The sequence below is a fragment of the Dreissena polymorpha genome, chromosome 10 (assembly GCF_020536995.1).
Source record: "Dreissena polymorpha isolate Duluth1 chromosome 10, UMN_Dpol_1.0, whole genome shotgun sequence".
In the NCBI taxonomy this organism is placed as follows: Eukaryota; Metazoa; Mollusca; class Bivalvia; order Myida; family Dreissenidae; genus Dreissena; species Dreissena polymorpha.
The window spans coordinates 45,200,397-45,212,552 of NC_068364.1; the positions used below are offsets into that span (position 1 = coordinate 45,200,397).

At 35.7% G+C, this 12,156-nt stretch overlaps 1 protein-coding gene and 1 long non-coding RNA gene across 2 annotated transcripts in view; one reads left to right on the plus strand and one right to left on the minus strand.

Annotated features, from left to right (window-relative positions):
• LOC127848247 (sodium- and chloride-dependent glycine transporter 1-like) overlaps positions 1 to 8,482 on the minus strand; it is a 46,360-nt gene extending 37,878 nt beyond the window's left edge. Inside the window, exons 1-4 of the mRNA XM_052380593.1 lie at positions 8,289 to 8,482; positions 4,940 to 5,060; positions 3,747 to 3,878; positions 839 to 1,051 (exon numbers count right to left, since the gene is read on the minus strand). Coding sequence (XP_052236553.1) covers positions 839 to 1,051; positions 3,747 to 3,878; positions 4,940 to 5,060; positions 8,289 to 8,291 — 469 coding nt within the window. The 5' untranslated portion in view covers positions 8,292 to 8,482. The remainder of the gene's footprint in view (positions 1 to 838; positions 1,052 to 3,746; positions 3,879 to 4,939; positions 5,061 to 8,288) is intronic.
• A 1,915-nt stretch (positions 8,483 to 10,397) lies between these two features.
• On the plus strand, positions 10,398 to 11,697 carry LOC127848252 (uncharacterized). Its single transcript, XR_008034432.1, has 3 exons — positions 10,398 to 10,561; positions 10,929 to 11,043; positions 11,570 to 11,697. It is a non-coding gene; the product is annotated as an uncharacterized LOC127848252 (long non-coding RNA).
• The last annotated feature ends 459 nt before the right edge of the window (positions 11,698 to 12,156 follow it).

Here is a 12,156-nt window from a genome sequence, read left to right on the forward strand (position 1 = left end):
CGTAAATACATACATTTTTATTTATTGCCTGCTTAATATAACAGTATTCCACAGCGAAATCTGCATTTCTGATTCACTAAATAGAGTGTGTTATATCTGGTAAAAAGTGTCGAGTAATCTGGAATCGAAGTGCCATTGTCTTTGAGATGATCGGTAAAAGAAGTGTCCATGAAAATTTGAAAATTTGGCACCCGACTCTTAAAACATTTGAATTTCCTCAAATACGTTAGTTAACTAAAATTTAACATGTTGTAACATTAATGGACATATTGATCTTTTATTTCGATAAGTAAGCACGTTCTTGATTTCTTTCCAAGTATTTTTATTTTGTTGAAAAACGTACTGATCATCGATTTCATGATGACTATCGATAGAATTTTATCTTTTTTGTTATCATCCACTGTTTTTGTTTCCACGAATTTCTTGCTCCGCAATACGAAGTACTATACCATTAATCGACCAAACAATGTTACGTGTCTGAAAACCAAATTAACAGAGCATAAATGCAAATAAAAGCTGAAGAACTGATCTCCCGCGCGTGGCTATTGTTGTTATCTGGTATCTTAGTGCCATCTGCTATCAAAGTATCCGCATACCCGGCGTGTACTACTGCTACTACTACTACTGAGTTAGCTAAGTCGGGATCTCGAGATCTTAAGTCGTGGCCACGAGATAGAAAAAAAGGAGTGCAATTTAAAAAAAGAGGAGTGAAGGTCACCTCTATGCCACCGTAACATATGAAACACACGGGTGCATTTAAATAATTTAAAATTTACATTTTTGCTAAAGGAGTACACAAGTATCCGGAAGATATTTGCGAGGTATATACGTAACTCACCGCATTCCATCCTTGTGGAGTTCCAAGGGTCCGGGTCGGAGTTGTTCATGGTGGAGTCCCGGCAGTAGCACGATGCCCAGGTAAAGTCCTCGCACGTGCTCCACGGCAGCTTGCTGGTCATGCTCGCGAAGAAGTAGTAGACGCAGACGGAGATGATCACGTTATAGTAGAGAGCGATGAACGCGGACACGAGCACCATGGAGAAGCCCAGCCCTGCCCAAGATGATATATAGGCCACGTTCTGGGAAAACTGGTCTTAATGCATGTGCGTAAAGTGTCGTCGAAGGTTAACTGGTGCAGTCCGCACAGGCAAATCAGGATCTACACTTTCCGCCGTAACTTGATTTTTGTTAAAAAGAGACCTCCTTTTAACGAAAACGCAATACAAGCGGAACGTGTCGTACCTGATTAGCCTGTGCGAGCTTCACCTGCTTATATAGAGCGACTCTTTACCAACATGGCTTTGGCCTCGTTTACTCATAGCCTGGCTCATATGTATATCTTCATTTCTAGTTATGTGTAAACATTATTGTAATAGAAGTGTATGCATCTACCGTGCGAAACATATGTAAGACGGTGTGTTCTTTAAGGCCGGGCGTCAATCTTTACATTGAACTTTCTTTACTTTTGCCCTGAAATCGGATTTTTTTTAGTAAATACGTGCGAAACATATGTAAGACGGTGTAAAGTAAGTTACACACGTTGTATTGAACATTGTTTTAATCATCCGATAGTAAAAAAGTACTTGCAGTATTTTCTTTCATTTTCTGCATGCATGAACAAGTACAAATGCTTCTTGACCAAATTTGCATCTCAAATGTTTGTTATGTGAAATGTGTTCTTTCAGGCCGGGCGTCAATCTTTACATTGAACTTTCTTTACTTTTCCCCCGAAATCGGATTTTATTAGTAAATACGCCCGTAGGAATCAATTAAAGTTTGTAGGTTTTGTCTTCTGGTATACAATTATGCTCTTTGTTGCGTTATTTATCTTGATTGTGTATGTTTTTTTTCAATAAATAATATACATTTTTCTTCAAAAAGAAACACGATGAACATATTTATATATTTTATCAAACACATTTTTATCCCATTTTCAACGCGACATTGACGGTATAACACCTTATGGAATATACTAGCCTGTATTCAACCTTGTGGGATATACCTGTCGCGTGCACGGACTACTTTTATACTTTACCACTGAATGATTTTTCATAAGAAATAAAGTCGCGAAAACTTTAGCTTCAAAATTATACGACCTTCAACCTTTAAATCTAGTCATATGACATAATTTTTCGCCATCCGTATAATGAATCAGCTGATTGATGGCGTAATAAAATGACATACTTATTGCGTCATTTTCCCCCAATTTTTTTGACGATTTATTATAAACGCGACTTATTTCACATGTACACATGTATATCGACATATTTGAATTGTCAATTTATCACATTTTACTTATTTGGTGTAATGTGCATTGTTTATAATCCATGCATATACTTTTGACATTTAAGAATGTACAACAAGCCATACAAATATCGCACAATTCATAAATAATCTGCAATATTTGCTTTCGATTTAATTCACGTTAGGCATAGAGCTGTGTAAAGTATAAGATGGTAAAAATAGTAACACACTGGAATTCGGAACGTCCCATTTTGTACACGGGTATTATCTACTCATATATCTGTTGTGTAATTGAATGTTTTCCATTCTGTCTGTATTTATAAATTAAATTATTTTCTTGTACAATAAGGACACTTACCATAGACAAATAAAACATTGTGCAAGTTTAATTAAGTTTGTATGCAGAAATCTGCAAATGCAACCGAGTTTACCAACGGCTATTATTTGATAAACTGCTCCGGTTCATTTTAACAGCAGTAACGTACATAGAGTACATGACGTAGCGTGTGACGAAAAAGAAAGTTTATTGAGTTCGTAAACTTATTTGAATATAGTGATAGGATTGCATAAGGGTCTTTATTTAAATATGCTTAAATAATTATTAAAGACCCTAGATGCGAAATCGTCAATTATTGACTTGAATGGATTTATTAGATGGATTTTAAAGGATAATTAAAGGAAAGATACTAGTTCGAACGTGTTTTGGTTTTTGTTTGAACTTTTGTCGTTCCCTGTTCTCGGGGAAATGATTTTAACATGGGCGCCATTGATGCATCGGATCACACACGGCATACCCATAACATTATATAAAAAACACGTTCTGCGCTTCCTTAAATTCGTCGTCCGAAGTCGGAAAACGTGTTGCCCTGTATATTAAGTCAAATAAAGTGTCAGTCGCTGCAATTGTCTGTTTACTCGTCGAGATTGTCAAGGTCGTCGATGGTGTACATGTATGTTGACATCGACATCATTTTGTCAGGAGCAATCGCCGCCATATTGGATTTTGATCATTTTCTTTCGAAAATAAAATGAATTATAGTAAAGTAAAATCTTTTCGCGGTCGTAATGTGTTACAATTCGCATACTGCGTAAAATTGAATCGAGGCATATGGTGATATTTTTACTTGTTTTACAGTTTGTGTGTGAATTTTTTTAAGACTATTTTGCGTACCAGAACAAATACATTTATATCACTACGCATGGTTACATTCGTTAGATTTTAAGCGCTTTTAAGACTGAATTAAAATTATTGTTCAGGTTATTAGATCTATTTATGTTAAATGTCACGTTGAAAAAAATCAAATGGGATAAATAGAATACTAGGATTAGCGTTAAATACAGAGAAGTTTATGTTGCTCGGCTCGAACAACGAAAGGCGTTCTAAGCCTCGCAACATAAACTTCTCTGTATTCAACGCTAACCTAGTATTCTCTATGTATACCCTTACGCTCTAAAACAATTTGATGAATATGCAACACAAGCATCCATAATTTAGTTAGTACCTTTCATGGCGGGGTTGATGGCCCATATTTTGACGGGCCCCAGACTGGCAAACTGACCGAAGCTCAGCTCCATAAAGAACAGCGGGATACCCAGGATGAATAGGCTCAGGAAGTAAGGGATCAGGAACGCACCTGATAACACGGAGGTATAAATATGATCCGCGCTCTGTGAAAACGCATGTGAGTAAAGTGTCGCCTGTGTAGTTCGCTTATTCTATTCAGGGACGACACTTTCCGACTGAACTTGTTTTTCGCCAAGAGGACGCTTTCTTTAAGCAAAAATACCATAACAGATGAAACTGTCGTTCCTGATAGGCCTTCGCGGACTGCACATGCTAATCTGGGACGACACTTTACGAAAATGAATATAGTCTTGTTTTCACAGAGCGCGGCTTATAAAATATTTCATCTGCAGCAACAGGAGAGAATTCTTTATGAATCATGAGGTAATTTTTCTTGACAAGCAACCAATTGCTTTAAGATTTACGTACACATAAGCATCACGTAGGTTTACAGAAAAAACACCAACAATACAAAAACGTGTTTTACATAAAAACATATTGTAGTTCAGTGTACAAAGTACCATATGTACTAGTATGTTTCATACTAATAGCTACAATAATATAATTATATTTTAGATTCAATCGCTTTATTAAATTGTATCAAGATTTTTTCTACCGTTTTCAATTTGTCAAGTTCTCTACAGTGTGCATACTGAACATGTATTCGAATACTGATACAATGTTTATAATTATTACTTTTGTTATTTTGTTAAATTTAAAGGCACATAAAAAAATCACATTTGTTCTAACAGTGCCACTATCAACCATTCAATAATAGAACTAAACTTTTCATTGAAAAACAAAATTGATAATTAAAAAAGACAAAAAACAAACAATGATCCAACATTGTAACTTTACGATCCATGCAAAATGTTACATAATGTTATATGAAAGTGTCTTGCTCTGAGAAAAAAGGGCATAATGCATGTGCGTCCGCACAGGCTTATCAGGGACGACACTTTCCGCCAAAACTAGATTTTCGGTAAAAAAGACTTCTTTTAAACGAAAAATACCATTAAGCGGAAAGTGTCGTCCCTGATTAGCCTGTGCAAACTGCACAGGCTAATCTGGGACGACACTTTACGCACATGCATTTTGCCAAATTTTCACAGAACAAGACACATATATAACCTCCGCCATTTCGGAAGACGAGGTAAGGGAACCTCCAGACATTGCCCAGACCGACTGCCAACCCAACCAGCGTCAGTATGAACTCGATCTGGTTGCCCCAGCTTGCTCTTCCATCCGAGGCCTACGACACAAAGCGTTGAGTTGTCATATTACGTCTTGAATGATAATATTAATATAGGATCATGCATGAGTGGTCGTTTTGTATTGAATTTATTATTATTAACGAGTCATCTAAATAAAGATAAAAACGAGGCTTGCCGAGCTTATATCTTTTTTTAGAGGACGAGATTAATAAATTCAATACAAATTGACCACGAATTTAAGATTCTATTTATAACATGACAAACACATTTTCTATTTATCTTTTGCTCTGTTCACCTTTTTATTCACATTGTAAAAGAGTTTAACTGAAGAAATTCGCTGGAATAATGACGTCATTTCGGCACAAAAATAACGTCATTTCACAGTTAAATGACTAGTGTTATAACACCCGTGTGATAAACAAAATTGAGCATTACGTTATTTCACTCCTGGAGCGTAGGCCATGTTATAATAAGAAATCATAAAGAAATCATTAAAAAAAATAATACAGTTATAGGAAAAGGTATGATTTTTACTGTTCATTATAAACGTCCATATTGACATGAACTATTGCATGGTATCGCATTTATCGCAAAGACGCATACCTTAACAATGTATAATGTATAAGTTTTTATGTTGCTTTTTTACACTGTAATAAATGTCGATACTTTGTTTCAATCATCTTCTTATGGACCCTGCTGTGAGAAATCAAAATAACGCTCTTATTGTGATCAAGCGGGCTTTCAGTTTTCATCATACTATAATTTGAGATATTCAATGTTAAAAAACCTACACTAATGTTTATTCACTGGAATACAGGTTTCTGTTAAAGAAAATCGTTCTGATTTTCGTTTCTCAACCTGTGTGCATGTAAAGCACTGCAGTTCACTAAGCAATCTTTATTAATTTTAAGATTGGAGACTACAGTTAAAATCTTGCGCAAAGGCGAGTAACATTCAACAAAATAGAAGTCGACAAAATTGTTTAAAAAAATAAATGAATATAAAGTATTCTACGAATCGAATTCTCTTTTAATATTTGACATGACACACCTTTATTATTCCTTTAATTCATTCAGTTAAGAGAGCTCTTTAAGAAATGTTTTGGTTTTGGGTGTCCTTGTGTCCAAACTGCTGACTTTTTATTTGACCAAAGTTGAAGGTTTAACTTATGTATTGATTTGACTAAGTACATTTGGGCATACTTTTGGAATTTACGCGCGACAATGTCCGGTAAGCGATATTCAAGAAGATTTTTCATAGTGTCTTATTGATATTGTAATTGTTTAAGTCGTTCACTATTAAACTTAAGATTTTTTTTACACTTCTTTACTTGGCGTTTATCTTATGAAAAAGCTGCATCAAATGAAAAAAAAAGTTTATGCTTAAGATACCGTTATCATATAACAAAACACTAAGTACATAAGTGATGTAATATTCTCCGGTAGAATAACATTCTCTCAGAAAATACACTATCCAATAAAATGGCCCACTAATCTAAAATGTTATAAAAACGAAAACCTGAACTATATTTGTGAGTGTTTTTTATTTTAGTGTCGAAATTATTTAGCATTTGTTCGGAACCCAAGTCCAGTTGTAACAACTGTGTGATAAAACGGTCAATACGATGAACAATTGCTAATATGTTGCATGCGTGTAATCAACACTTTGACTACTCATACGTCACATCTTTAGCGCACAGTACTTGTTGTAAGGGGTCAACTGGGTTTTCAGGGGCTTACACACGGGCTGGCAAGAATGTAAACACACCGCTAAGAACTTTATTTTGCAAATATCTCAAGTTATTGAAATTCCTTTGCAAAAACCTTTAGTGCATAAAAGACAGTTTTTTCTTGCAGTTTGCGCCGATATCTTAAGATTAAAGAATAAATTATTGAATACGTCTGAAACATTTCACGTTACGTGCAGCATAACTCCATAATTGGGAACTCCAGAATGACACGTGATCCCGCACCCTGAGTACTTGGTGTAAAGTCACGTGATCCTGCACCCTGGGTACTTGGTGTAAAGTCACGTGATCCTGCACCCTGAGTAATTGGTGTAAAGTCACGTGATCCTGCACCCTGAGTACTTGGTGTAAAGTCACGTGATCCTACCCCCTGAGTACATGGTGTAAAGTCACGTGATCCTGCACCCTGAGTACTTGGTGTAAAGTCACGTGATCCTGCACCCTGAGTACTTGGTGTAAAGTCACGTGATCCTGCACCCTGAGTACATGGTGTAAAGTCACGTGATCCTGCACTCTGAGTACTTGGTGTAAAGTCACGTGGTCCTGCACCCTGAGTACATGGTGTAAAGTCACGTGATCCTGCACTCTGAGTACTTGGTGTAAAGTCACGTGATCCTGCACCCTGAGTACTTGGTGTAAAGTCACGTGATCCTGCACCCTGAGTTCTTGGTGTAAAGTCACGTGGTCCTGCACCCTGAGTACTTGGTGTAAAGTCACGTGATCCTGCACCCTGAGTACTTGGTGTAAAGTCACGTGATCCTGCACCCTGAGTACTTGGTGTAAGGGTGAACGCTGGGTGAGACTGATACTCTGCTGCACGTGTACAATTGTTGGAAAGAGCTTGAATATGGCGAAGAAATGATAATGCGGTTATTTTTGTTAAGCAATGAGGAGGAAGAAATTTCGCTGGTTCAACTATAATAAAAAATATGCTTTATTATAGAATGTGTTTAATACGAACTCAGAAAATAGGAAATGCCGGTAGACATGTTGCGTAATCAACGTTGTCTTGAAAAATGTCCCTTCCCTAAATGACTCGCATATGCTTGCTTATTTATTAGAGCTAAAAATAAAGTGGTTTTGAAATGTTTCACCAAAGTTTTTACATTATAGGACTGTTGTGAAGTCTCAGTTAAATTTGCTTTAAATGTGATTTTTTTACGGTGATCGCACTGTTATGTAAACGCTTACTCCACCGTGTGTTATTTTCAACGCGTTGTTAGTTAAATCAATTGTTAATATATGGTTGGCATGCAATTTGTATTTATGAACAAATATACTACTTTATATGTGACGTTTGCAGCAATTTTGGGCATTGTTGCGCCAATGTCGCTGCTGATAAAAAAGTGATTTTAACATGTTAGATAAGGGCCGATAGCCCACTTCTTTAAAGCTGCGATTCCAATGAAAACAAAGATTTTACCACTTCAAATAAGTAATTATAAGACAACACGTGCACACGCAATAATTTACAAAAGACGTTTGATTATAGTTAAAAACTATATTTATATCAACATACCATTGTGCTCACGTTTTATCCAACGCACCAAGATCACAACAAAATGTTCTATCCAGACACAAAGGACGTTAACGTTTGCAGACCTTTTTTCCTCCAGTTATAGCTTGGCCGCGGAGGATACGTATAGATGCCGGATATTTTTTATCAGTGATTTTCGTTTACTTTTCTGAATGCTTGAATGCGTTGTAAATTTCATGAACGAGGTCGAAAAGGACACTTTAGGACCCTGTCAGAGTAATTTATGATCTTCAAGCCGTTTATTTACCAGAACACACTGTGTACGAATGCTAAACCGAGCTGTAATATATGGATCACAAATTGTTTACTTAAGATATGAAGTTATGTCGGTTTATTGATACATATTGGCCAATAAACAAGGATATGGGAAAAAGTAGTAAGTACAAGTTGTTTATCAGATACAAATCAGACCCAAACGCTTGTCAAGTGATCGTCTGCAAAAACTTTAGAGGACGTCCCTTCTGCAGACACACCGCCGACGCCGCCGTAAGTAAGCCGTATTTGTGTGGGCCGACGCAAGTGATTACTCATGCATATAAGGTATAATGAAATCATGTATAATGGAACGCTGAAAAGATATTTGAAATACTCATGTTATTGAACAACCTAACTTGAGTGGAGAACAGCAGTGGTCATAGCCAAAAATGCTTACGAAAAAAAAGTTTGGCCGACCTACATATTTTATGTTTGGCAATGTAAATGGAAAGACAAAACGTTTTTTTTTATCTGCCATCAACTCTAACACGCAAAGAAAATTATTTTGGTAGCACCTTGTTTTACATTTCAAAGTTTAAAAATGAACAATTACAGCAAATACAACAACAAAAATCCTCGTTAAAACAAAACCCCCAAAACAACAACAAACAAAACAAATTAAAAACCAACACTAATAAAAGCTATACAAATTAACGAATAGTAAAGAAACGCGGTTTCTTTTAAATTTGATTTTTAGCCGATCTATACTTTTTTTTACTTAAAATGTATAGTTATAACATGAAAGATAAGAACTATAAACGATTTGGTAAAAAATGTATATTTTTCTATATAATAGCCATTGATTTATGTGTTCATACATTACTTTTTGTAGAAATAGTATGTATTAGACATTAACTTTAACTCATTTATGCCTAGCGTCTAGAAAAAAGGCCTTGGCAAATAGCGTAGACCCAGCTGAGACGCCGCATGATGCGGCGTCTCATCTGGGTCTGCGCTGTTTGCTTAAAGCAATTTATGTAAGAAATATTCTAAATATAGAAATAAAACTACTAGACATCCCTTATTTTGGAAATAAATTGATCGAATTTAGAAGGATGGGAGTGTCCACTAGGCATAAATGGGTTAAGACAGAAGACACAATACAAGTTTCAGATTTTCACTTTATTTATTATCGTTCTGAATACAGTTTAAAATTTACAATCTAAGGTAAACGATTTACAATGGCTGATAACACACAGAGTAAAACTAGTTCAAGACGGCAAAAACGGGAACCATTGTCAAAATTTGAGTGCATTGAAATCCAACGAAATGAAGAGTCTCCACAAGCAAAATTTCATCTCGATACGGTTCCATTTTCTCCCCAAAAGTCATGTGCACAAACTTAATACAACCAACATTTAAGATTGAGAAGGCTTAATGTTCTTTAAATATCCGAATCGAGATGTACCAATTTGCTTGTATTTTAAATCGTTTATGAAAGGAATTATTATTTTCATAAAATATCAGTATGTGATATATGGAAATGGAATCGGATCTCATTCATCCATGATTCATTCTTTAAAAAAAGATTAAATAAAACTCGAACTAAACGTTTATTTAGACAAAATAACAAACATGCATGCATAATTATGTGTCTCACGAAGTCGGTTTGTTGTAAACCCCATGTTTTAATCATGGAAATAAGTATGAAAATAGGTGTTCCAATGTTCATAAACATGTTCGTAGCGAAAGTCGAATTTATACACCTTAAGCAATCATGTTTCAAAATTGATGTCCCAGACTCAATAAGGACACGTTATCTTTGATAAAGGGTTGTCCGTTGAAGTCTAAGGTCAGTCAAACGTCGTTTGGGACATAAATGGAGTATCTCTATACGTTCTATAAGTTGACATAAGTCGTTTTGTCATGAATGAAATGGCAAGGGCAATAAAGGTATATAAAGCCGCGGTCAGTGTTTCACCTTTTGACGTGGCAGTGAATCAAACAGGGCAAAATGAAGACAATTGTGGCGCTATTTTTTATTTGTGTGTGTTATATTGGTAAGACATTTACTACTACTAGTACTTTTCTGCAAAGTGTTTTAATAATATTTGTTTAACCATTTTCCACAAAACATCTCTCTTAAACCGACTTATGAAATATGAAAACGTAGGTTATTGTGTCTGTATTTTTAATCAAAACAGGTTAGACATTTTCAAATATGTATTTTTTATACTGGTCTTATTAAAAAATGTTTTAATGTGTGTCAAAATGGCGATAATGATTTCCAATCGTCAACTCTGCTCGGGTAATTATGGAATGACTCCATTTAATACTCTGTCTACAGTGAAGTAGAAAAATGGGAATAGCATTCCAACTGCCTGTCGGTTTTTTTTTGGTCCCAATCCTACATTGTTTGTTTTATAGGTGGTGTTGAAATGTTTGCACTTAACTGCCCGTTGGGAATTGTCAATTGCTTCGTTGACCCGTGTGAGATTGCACAGCAAAATGGATGTTACGGACACCCGAATGCAGTATGCCAGTAAGTGTGTGACTCTTTATTGACTCCGATTTGTTTTTCATTTAAATCCAATCTTAACGTTCGCTCAATTATTAGCAGCTCTAAGTATGAGGCGAGTGTACAAGAGGTCTAGTCCATCTGAACGTACAATTAAATCTCATGTATCTTGTTTCCAAGTTATGTGAAGACATTTGGCCTGTATCCTACCCCAGTGAACAACAATCTACATCAAGGACTTTTGAAGGCGACAATGTGATTGGTTAATTAAATAAAGGTCATCACTGTACAGTGTACATTCCACATATAGGCTTTCCGCATCTGCAATTTTATTAACGCTCACTGTTTGTGATTGGAAAACGATGCCACAGCTTGTACCACGTGATATCAATATCAATTTACTGCCTTTGTAAACGTGTACTGGTAAATGACAATTGATCACTGGTATTTTTTACTAAAATAATTAAACATATCTTGGGTCACAGCTTCAACGTATTGTTATATAATGTATGCGCTGTTTATCGCCAATGTATGCCCTGGTGTTTTCCAGGTCTGATTACTGCGGTGGATGCCACGCTAGATGGTACGAGAACGGACACATTGTCATCTGCGGAACTCAATCGATCGGTTAAACATGTCACATCTCTTGAATTCAACTTAATAAAATTGCACCATTGAGACTTTTAGGTTCGATCTGTGTATGTGCTATTAACCCATTTAAGCCTAGTGGACTCTCCCATCCTTCTAAACTGGATCAATTTATTTCCAAAGTTAGGGATGCCTAGTATATTTATTTCTATATTGAGAATATTTCTTACAGAAATTCTTTAAGCAAACAGCGCAGACCCTGCTGAGACGCCGCATCATGCGGCGTCTCATCTGAGTCTACGCTGTTTGCCAATGCTTTTTTCTAGACGCTAGGCATAAATGGGTTAAGTGTAAGTTTATTTAAGTAATGCCATTTTTGTTGCATAAATGCAATTATTAAATTGACAATTATGTTATTATGTAGAAAGTTAGTAACCATTAATATATCTTTTACTATCTAACTATCTATCAACTGCCATAATAATGTTAATACAATTTTAATGTTGTATAAATGGCTTCTTTAGACTAAACCGATTAGTATCCGCTGAA